The 10132-nt window shown below is 41.9% G+C and overlaps 1 protein-coding gene across 2 annotated transcripts in view; it reads left to right on the top strand.

Annotated features, from left to right (window-relative positions):
- The first annotated feature begins 753 nt into the window (after positions 1–753).
- HOOK1 (hook microtubule tethering protein 1) overlaps positions 754–10132 on the top strand; it is a 64510-nt gene continuing 55131 nt past the window's right edge. Inside the window, exons 1-2 of one of the 2 annotated variants that reach the window (XM_029230853.1) lie at positions 754–1077; positions 8200–8285. In XM_029230853.1, coding sequence (XP_029086686.1) covers positions 1015–1077; positions 8200–8285 — 149 coding nt within the window. In that variant the 5' untranslated portion in view covers positions 754–1014. The remainder of the gene's footprint in view (positions 1078–8199; positions 8286–10132) is intronic. The other variant, XM_029230852.1, reaches the window with a different exon arrangement.

Below are 10132 nucleotides of genomic sequence, written 5' to 3'. Positions count from 1 at the left end.
GATATCTTCCATGTTTTTTGAAAACTAAAAGATCATTTCATTTTTCATTTTCCTACCTTTTGCCCCATTTAAAATAAAGTTGCCCATGGTTTGTAATCTCGTGAGCGCTTATTTGATTTAAGCAGCTTTATAGTATTTTTCCCCCATAGGAAACACATTTCTTTGCCTTATCTGCAAATTAAAATATCGTTTTCTAATGAGAGCCTAGAAGAAAATCAACTCTCCCTATCTGGAGTGGTTTTTATTCACGGGTAGGATCTATTTCTGCAGACGTTGTGGAAGCAGTGTGGGTCTCCATAGCTGTAGCCAGGAGCTTGTCCTACCGGCGAGGAAGGAGGCCGGAAGATGCCCGAGCCGGCCCTGCGTACCCTTAGGCCCCCGTGGCCGCTTCTGCCCTTAGGGCTGCGCCTCAGCAACCCCCAACCGCGCACGCGCACGCGCACTCACTGCCCCCACCCTAGCTGCACCTGCCAGGTCATAAACCCCTTCCCACCGTCTCGCTCGCTCTCTAGGAGGCACAGTCTTGTCTCACGTTGATTGGTCGAAGCCCAAGAGGGCGTGTCCAATCAGCAATCCCTCCTGCTCAACCTATTCCCGCTCTTCCCGCCCCCTCCCCGCCCCACCCGTCCCCCTCCGGCACCTATCTTCTTTGTGACTGGTGCGCGCCCAGGTCACTCAGTGCTGAGGGGAGAGGTGTGCCGGAGTGGGAAGGAGGGGTGGGAGGACGGCGGGGAGGGGAAGGGAGGGGAGGGGGCGGGGCTCAGGTGCCGAGCAGCGCGGCCCGGGCCAGACGGGGGAGGGGGCGAACTGCGGGGCGGGGCAGGGGCAGCGGCGAGGAGGGGGTTACGCCGGCGACGTCGGCAGCGCGAGGCTTCGCGCGTGAGCGGCGCGGTCGCTGGGCCTGGCTACCGAGCTTTCCTGACGGGCGAGCAGGTCCTCGACACCGGCGCCTAGCGGAGCGCGGGGAGGAGGGAGGTTTTGGTGTCAGCGGTGTAGTTGACGGCAGTCCCGGCCATGGAAGAGACGCAGCCGCTTCCGCAGTCCGAGCTGCCACTGTGCGACAGCCTCATCATCTGGGTGAGTACCAGGGAGCGAGGGGGGCCGGGAGACCGCGGAGAGGTCCTGGGGGGTGCCTGGTCACTGGCACCTCTCAGGTGAGCCTGCGGAGCAGCGGGGACCACCTGCGCCGTAGCGGGGGCCACCTGCGCCCCGGACTCCGCGCATTACCCTCCGCGCCTCCCGTCGCCCTTGACCGCGAGAGTGCCACCTGCGGGTCGCGGGGCAGGTGTGCGTCCGTGAGTGAGTGTGCGTGTGTTTATGTCTTTGAGGGCGGGGGAAGGGTAAAGGGAGCTCTGGGGGGCGGGACGGAGGAGGCTCGTCTTACCGCCCTGATCGTGCTCCGAACAGCTGTGGCGGGAGCCAAGCGCCCATCCCTTTACTCCCCGCTCTCCCATGTTTTGCCCCTGCCCTGCGCCCAAGCCCTAGACTTTCTGGGCCACCGACACCCTTGCCTTCCGTCTGCTGAACAGTCTTACCATAGTGACCTTTGTGCCACTTGGGAGTGAAGACCCCCGCTGAAACCTCCCTCCCACTGCAAGCACCTTCCTCTACTTGGACACAGGTGACCAAGAGGTGGTTTTAGTTAGTGGATCATTGCTTCTCCCTGACCCCAGGACGTCCATTTATGTAGAAGCCGCTTAGAAGAGATGTTTCCACGTATTTCCTGCGTGGATCAGAAGATATGTTAGGGGTGGGGGTTTGTATTCCCTTTTTCTCACTGGTTCCCCTCCCCTTCCAATGGACAAGCATTTTCCTTAAAGAAAAGAACGTGGCATTTTCATTTGCACTTTATCCGCGTTTAGTATTTCTGTTAATTTGTTGGGTTTGGACGGGCAGGATCTGTCCCCACTATTCCCGCCAGCAAAACAATGTCTCTGTCACCTTTTGGAGGTGCTCAGCTATCAGAGAGCTGACATTCAGGTGTGGCTTCTAACCCACATTGGGCAAGGTTGATGCTCGATGGTCCACAAGGTGCTGTCAATGATGCTCATCCCTAAACCAGTTGTTTAGTTTTGTGTAGGGGACTGTGTGCAGAATGGAATGTAAACAGACTGGATTAGGAGGCGGTAATTGGTTGATGAGATTCCCTGTCTACCTCTCAATGCATGTAATTCAAAAGAATGAGAAATCAGGGAAGGTTTCTGACAATGTGTGAAGTTTATTGGAAATAACCATAATGTAAAGCAACCTTTACACTTTGGAGGTAAATAGCTTTTGCTTTAAGTAGAATGCAAGCATCTGGAGTTTCTGAGTTAAAAGCAATTAGCAAAGTGTTCATCTGTATTTTCACTTAAAAGAAGTATTGGGAGTGCTTCCCTGGTGGCGCAGTGGATGAGAGTCCGCCTGCCGATGCAGGGGACACGGGTTCGTGTCCCGGTCCGGGAAGATCCCACATGCCGCGGAGCGGCTGGGCCCGTGAGCCATGGCCGCTGAGCCTGCGCGTCCGGAGCCTGTGCTCCGCAACGGGAGAGGCCGCAACAGTGAGAGGCCCGCGTACCGCAAAAAAAAAAAAAAAAAAAAAAGAAGTATTGGGATTTAGATACCATGTTTAAGGCTGTCATGAAACAAGGCAACATTACTTCTAATGATGTGTTCTATTAAACAAGTGACTAATTAAAGGGTGTATCCTAATCTGTTGCATTGTTGCTCTAAACATGACTTACCTAGTAAACTTAGTCTTTATGATGTCATTGACTTACATGAGAGTTGGCGGTGAAGTATAGGATTTTCTTGAATTGTATTTCAAAATTTAAAATATTTTGTGACTGTATCCATTGTTTTAATCAGTATTAATAAATAGTGAAGTTCCTACTTTGTATAAGACACTGAGGAAGAAAGATATCAAGCATAATCAAAGAATTTTCAGTTTTAATTGACGTGGTAGGCAGAGCTGTGTATTTTTTATAATGGAAGGCAAAATTCCTTAAACACTGTAAAAATATTATTTATTTATATTTACTTTTATTTTTCTGGCTGCACCATATGGCGTGTTGAATCTTAGTTCCCCTGCACAAGGGATCGAACCCGTGCCCCCTGCATTGGGAGCACAGTCTTAAGCACTGGACCGCCAGGGAAGTCCCATGTAAAAATATTATTTATAATAATAAGGAAAGATAAGGAATCATAGGTGACAGAGTATAACTGGTTGTTTGCTTCTCCAGTTCTCTCTCAGGCTGCTGAAACACTATGGAGAAAATGGAATTAACGCGCAGACTGTTGCCTCTCAAATGTTGCTACAGCCAAATTCTCCTGTTCCCGTATACTGCCCAGCTTTATGATTAAGAATAACCACACAGTTCCTCTCTTACTTCTCCTTGCAAACCTTTATCAGTACCCTGTTTGAGCCCCAAACCTTCTCCCCATCAGGAAAACGACCTCCTCCTTATCTTTGGCTCTGGCTCTAGATACACCTCTTTCACCTCTTGTAAAACTTTGCTCTGTCATTTATCCCCTTTTGGTATTTATTTTTTTCCTTTCCATTAGCTCTTTCCTCTCTACATGTAAACTTGCTCAAATCTTCCCTCTCTTAAAAAGAAAAAGAGCCATCACTCCCTATTAAAGCTACACTGTATTCCCCCTCTTCCTTCACAGTCATATTTCTTGCATTTTTAAGCACTCATCCTTTATACTTTTTGAGCTTTTATTTACTCCTCAGCCCATTGCACTTGAGCTCTTTTCTCTAAGGCCTTCACGTACTGGGATTGGCAGACTGGGAACTATTATATTATCCTTATCTTAATTGATGGCTCCTTTGTGAAATTGTCTTCTGCCTTAGTTTCTTAGGTTCCTGCCTCTAGGCTTTTCTTTACCTCTCTGGATGATTCCCAGTGAACTTTGCTGTTCGTCAGCTACTGCATAGTTGGTCTTACCTCACCTCCCCAACTTTCTGCAAACTGGTCTCATGCCACACTCCTCCGTGCCCACCATGCTGTGTTGACTTTCTGTTTCTTGAAGTCAAGCTCTTTTTTTTTTTTTTTTTTTAATGCATCAGGGCTTTTTAACTTCTCTTCCCTCTTCCTAAAATATCCTCCTTCTGGTTCTTCCAATGGCTGGCTGGCTTCTCACCATTCAGTTCCTGGGTCTCTTGTCATCTTTCAGAGACAGTCTGTGACAGTGAGTGACCTACCTGTCTCCTACTCCTATCCCATTGTAACCTGTTAACCCCTTTTTGTTGTGTCTGTAACACTTAACATTTTCTGAAGTCATCTCGTTTGCACTTTGGGGTCAGAGCTCTTGTCTGACCTGTTTTCTGCTTTATTCCCAGAAACAAATACTGACTAGGTTCTGCAGTACAACATTGAATCAAAGTGATGATAGTAAATATCCTTGTCTTGGTCCTGACATCAGAAACTAGTATTTCACCGTTCGTTATTCACCACTAAGTATATAGGTTTTTGTAGATACCTAGGATAAATTTTTAACTATTTCCTAGAGGATTGATGAATTTCAACAAGTAGAAATCAAGAGAAATGAGTTTTCCAGACACAGGGAAGAACTTCTAGCAGTAATGTAATAGTCTTCTTTGAGGATAGATTGAAAGAAGGTAATGGAAGACACCTTTGTCATGATATCCCTGGACTCTTAATGAATGTGCTCCCTGCCAAGCTAAGTAATGTTACGTGTTGAGGGGAAGTTGTAGGAGATATAAGATTAAAAAAACCTTATGATGGGACTTCCCTGGTGGCGCAGTGGTTGAGAGTCCCCCTGCCAATGCAGGGGACGCGGGTTCGTGCCCCGGTCCGGGAAGATCCCACATGCCGGAGAGCGGCTGGGCCCGTTAGCCATGGCCGCTGAGCCTGCGCGTCCGGAGCCTGTGCTCCGCAACGGGAGAGGACACAACAGTGAGAGGCCCGCGTACCGCAAAAAAAAAAAAAAAACCGTTATAACGGAAGTGAGAAGATAGCTGGTAGTAAACTGTGTTCTTTCAGTACTGGACGTTGTTCTAGGACAATAGAACCATCCTTAACAGAGAGGTCATCAAGAAAAGTTGGTTAGGTGAAGAGATGCCTGTTTTGGCAGTTCTTTAAAAGTTATATTTTATGATTTGGAGCTCACCTTAAAATAATTAGTTCTTAGAAATGTTATACTGCTACTCAGCAAAAAATTCAGGGCTGAAGGATAAATTTGGGCATCATTTACATGGTAGAGAGAGTTTGAAGTACGTGTGTGAAGATAAATTTAATTCTGCCTTTTGGCTCTGTGACATTTGAAAATTTTAAATCTTTGGACTTTAATTTCTTCAATAAAATTAGAGTGCTGGACCAGGCTTTCCTTAATGGTTTACTTGGTTCTTTCATTCTTTGCCTTCAACATGCCGGTGAAGGAAAAACTAACACCGAATGTATGCCCAAGTTACAAAAAAGAAAAAAAAAGGCCGAATCATTTTTATGAAGATCTTAAAACTCAGAGCAGTGATTCTCTTTCTGAAATGAGCAGCTGACGGAAGAGAATTTGAGAATAATTTGAGAATAGAGTTGACCCAAAGTTGAGTTTTTGTTGGGTATCAGTGGTGAAAACCCCTTTTCTTCCTTGATTTCTTTGACGTTTATATTGAAGCAGTTCAGGAACAGCATTTCCACATTTCTGATTGTTTGCTTTATTTAAAAATAAAGAAGAAAGTAAGATGCTGTTTGCCAGAGCACTGTGTTTAGTGATGGAAGCCCTGTTTGTCCTTTTTGGGTCACTCACCAAAAGACTTTTGCATCTTCACCTCTATGAAGAGTAGTCTGAAAGGGTACATTTTCTTTTGTCCCAGTGCTTTGGCTTCACTCCCCTCACTGAGCTTTATAATTTATTCACACTTCTTGGTTATAAAGTCTTTCAATTTAGCCAAATGAAGTGACGTTCTCTGTTATCTAATTTATTTTGCAACTAGTTTAAGAGCTTCCAAGAAATACTTTTCATGGCTGTAAAAAGAAGAAATTGATCTTAATCTGGGCGTGGTGGGCCATGAGGCACTCAGTGTATTTACTCCTTTTACATATTTCTTTACTATTTTGCCTAATATTCTGTGTCTCATGAAATTGCCTTCTTAAAATCACTAATCATATCCATTTTGTAGAAACTTAATGATGTAATGTGTAAGTAGGAAGGGTTGAGAAGTGGGAGCCACATTTTACCTGAACATATATGATTATCTTCCTTTTAAAGATGCCCTAAACCCTGGGGTTTTTCTTCCTTGTACATCCACCCAACTGCAAAATCCTTCTTATTTTATAATTTAAATATTCCATGAATTCACGCTGTCCTGTTAGTCAGCATTACCCTAACTAATCTTAGCATTCCATGTTGTCAAAAAGACCATTGCAGGAGCCTTCTAACTGAGCAAGCATAAAGCTACTCTCTCCCATTCTCTGTGTCACTCTTGCTACTATCCAAAACATACTAAAGATGTCTCTTCCTTGTTAACTCTTTAGTGATTCTTCATCACCCAGAGCAATGGTTCTAAAGAACTGATGTACATAAGAATCACTTGGGGATTTTCTGATTTAGTTTGTCTGGAGATTCTGTTACATATTGTTCTTAGATGCCACACTTTGAGAAACCCTGACTCATAGCTAATGTGCTAACAGCTGTTGAGTTTGTACCACGTGCCAGGCACTGATCTGAGTACACTGTGTTTGCTAATTTATTTAATTCTCACAACCAACTTGTGAGGTAGAAACTATTCTACTGTTTCCCCATGATATAGATAATACCATTAAGGATAATTCCAAGTTTCTTGCCATGACCCCGAGTTCTGACGCATGCCTGTCTTTTACCCCCTTGGTTGTCTCCCTTAACAACTGAACATGCAGAGAAATCCAGCAATACTGAACTGCATGTTACCTAAAAATACCATGTCTTTTCTTGTACTTGTGCTTTTATCATGTTGCTATTTCCTGAAGTTTCCTTCCCCTGGCCCTTTCTTTACTCAGGATCATCCATTGGAATCATCTCTAAGAAGTCTTTAATAAATAAGTATTTAAGAAGTCTTTAATAAATACAAGCCCTAATTAGGTTAGTTGACTCTTGTATATTTCGGAACATTTTGTGCATACTGCAGTCATGAGACTAGAAGTGACATCTTCTGCAAATGATTTGTGTCTTTTTCTCCTCTCCTTAACTCTGGATTGAAGCTACTTGAGAGTGGAAACCTGGTGTTTTTCCCTTGTAACTCCTTCCTATACTACAGTGCCCTACGTAGAGTAGAAGCTCAGTAAAGTATCTTTATCTTTGTGCTTTGAAAGTAACTGTGGCTAGATTTACGTAGTTTGTGTCATTCTTCCACTTTGTATAAGGATAATGGAGACAGATTTGTAGAATCTCAAAATACAACAACCACTAAAGGTGTATTATGGTGGTAAACTAAGGAATTATAATTGAATAGTAAAGGAGATGAATATGTGAGGGAATAGAGAATCATAGTATATTTAATTTAAGATATTTATGGATTGAGATTAGATGTCGAGAAAGTATATAATCCATTGAGCTCTGTTGCAATTTGCTTTAAAAAAATTCCTCTATCTTGTATTTGCTTATTAGGAAGAGTTGCCACTGTTTCACTTCTATTTTTAAAATGTACATGAATGTTTAATACACAGAGATTTGAAAAGTTAGTAGCATCTAAAGCCAAACTAGATAGATACAACTTGACGTGATTGGTGGGCCCTGGACTGTTCATGCTCTAAGGGTAACTGTTGGTAACAGGCAGAAGTCCTGCCTTATTTAGAGCTTATTGATTAACTAGGTAGTTTTAGACTTGACATTTCTAGCTTTTGTTTTCCTACCAAATGATATGAGTGAAATTTTAACTTGCAGATGTTAGGTTATCTTAAAATTCTTTTCCTGATGTTATTCTCCTAAAAATTGACAAAACACAGACTATTACTATCTTAAGAGTTCTACACGTGTTTTTCAGAAATTCTGAAGTACTTCATACATGACATCAATACGTTTGACTATTAGGTATGGTAATGATTTTATGAAATGTTAAGTATTCTTATAAAAATATAACAATAGAAACATATTAGTATAATTTCATTTGTTTGGCAGGGTCTATTTAAACAAAACAGTTTTCTCTCTAGTGTTCATTCATGTATATAAATTGAGGGGGGAGGGGAGTAAAGCAGTTAAGTAACTTGCTTTATGTCATTTTAGCTGCAGACATTCAATACTGCTGCACCTTGTCAGGATGTGAAACAGCTGACTAATGGAGTTGCCATGGCACAAGTTCTTCATCAAATGTAAGTAGTGTTCCACACTCTTCCTGAAATAATTGTAAACCCAATTTCAAGGAAGAAAATTTAGACTTGTATTCTAAAGGTTATTGAAACTTTATCCTTTCCAGTGATGACAGGTATATTTTGCCAAGGCATTCTTGCATGTAAGGAACAAAAAATTTCACCACCTGATTATTTCTTGCTTGTTCATAGAGATACATCTTAATTAAATGAGCAATCAGGGTTCTTATCTAGTCAAGAGATGTTAATTTTAAACTTGTTCTGGTCATGTTCACAAGTTATAGTTACTGAGAAAGAAATAGGTTAAATGAGTGATATAATTTCTTATACTGTAATGTTTCCTTCAGTTATTCTGTTGTCATCTTAAGACATCAATACATGGAGATTATTATTTTTGAGATAATTGAAGCAGGAAATACTGGATTTGGAAAAAATATTAATTTAAAATCTATATTGAACTAATAATCATAACTGTATGAATCCACCAATAATGAAATGTTGTGTAAATGACATTTTAAGTCACAAATGCTGGGTACCTTAACCAATAAAGTGATTCTGTTTGGGTTGGGCCCCTTTTATATAATTATACAATATCAAAAGTTCCTAAATCCATTATTTCATAATTTTTGCCAAACATTGTATAAGGATTAGGGTTATAATATCTACAATATGAGTTGTACTCTTCTGTACAGGGCCTACTCTGTAGTCATAATTTTTTTTTAATTAATTAATTTTTTTTGGCTGTGTTGGGTCTTCATTGCTGTGCACGGGCTTTCTCTAGTTGCGGCAAGCAGGGGCTACTGTTTGTGGCGGTGTGCAGGCTTCTCATTGTCATGGCTTCTCTTGTTGCAGAACATGGGCTCTAGGCACACGGGCTTCAATAGTTGTGGCACATGGGCTCAGTAGTTGTGGTGCATGGGCTTAGTTACTCCACGGCATGTGGGATCTTCCCCAGCCAGGGCTCGAACCCGTGTCCCCTGCATTGGCAGGTGGATTCTTAACCACTGTGCCACCTGGGAAGCCCTGTGGTCATAATTTATTAGTTAATAGTCATACTGATTTTGTATTAGCTTACTTTCATGGTAATATATCTTCAATGAGACCAGACTCCTATTTCTGCTACATGGTTTTATATATCAGAAATTATTTAATTATTGCCATCATTTTGTAAAGGTTTTTTATGATTGACATTGAAAAACTCTGTAGATGGATTAGAAAAAATTCTTTACCACTCTTAGAAAAACAACTTCAAATAATATCATAATCTTAGTTACTTGGAATCTTCAAAATGATCTAATTTGAATAGACAGATTTTATGGTTAACTCAAGATTAACACTTTAAAAGATAAATTTAGCATGTTAACATTTTTTTTTGGCAGTCATTCTAAAATATGCCTTACTCCCCTGCTTTCTTAAAAATGTTTCTTAATTATTTATTTATACCCTAATTGGTTTCAAAGTGATTTAATTGGTCAGAACTAAGAATTCTGAATATGGTCCTTTCTTGATGATTTGGGAAAGTCATCACTGTTTTTTGTCATTAGAACATACGACCTGGCCTTTTCTCATTTTTGTGCGTGTTGGTGTAGACGCAGCTACGTTGTTTTGGTATAGGTGTAAGGCTGGTGAGCATTCACTCACTTCAACAGTGCCATCCAAAGATGTCATTTATATGTATTGAAGTGTCTTTAATAGCTTTACACCACAACACAGTAGATGAGACCTGTTTTTACTATTATATGGTGATACATATGGCTCTTTGACCTCCTGTATGCTAGCACTGTACCTGATGTTTAGAGTAGGGTCAGGTCAATTTTAGTTAAACCGTATCCTTTATCACCAACTCATTC

Source organism: Monodon monoceros, unplaced genomic scaffold (genome assembly GCF_005190385.1).
Source record: "Monodon monoceros isolate NGI ecotype Baffin Bay Population unplaced genomic scaffold, NGI_Narwhal_1 Super_Scaffold_18, whole genome shotgun sequence".
NCBI classification, from domain to species: domain Eukaryota; kingdom Metazoa; phylum Chordata; class Mammalia; order Artiodactyla; family Monodontidae; genus Monodon; species Monodon monoceros.
This window is presented reverse-complemented; position numbering and strand designations above follow the sequence as displayed.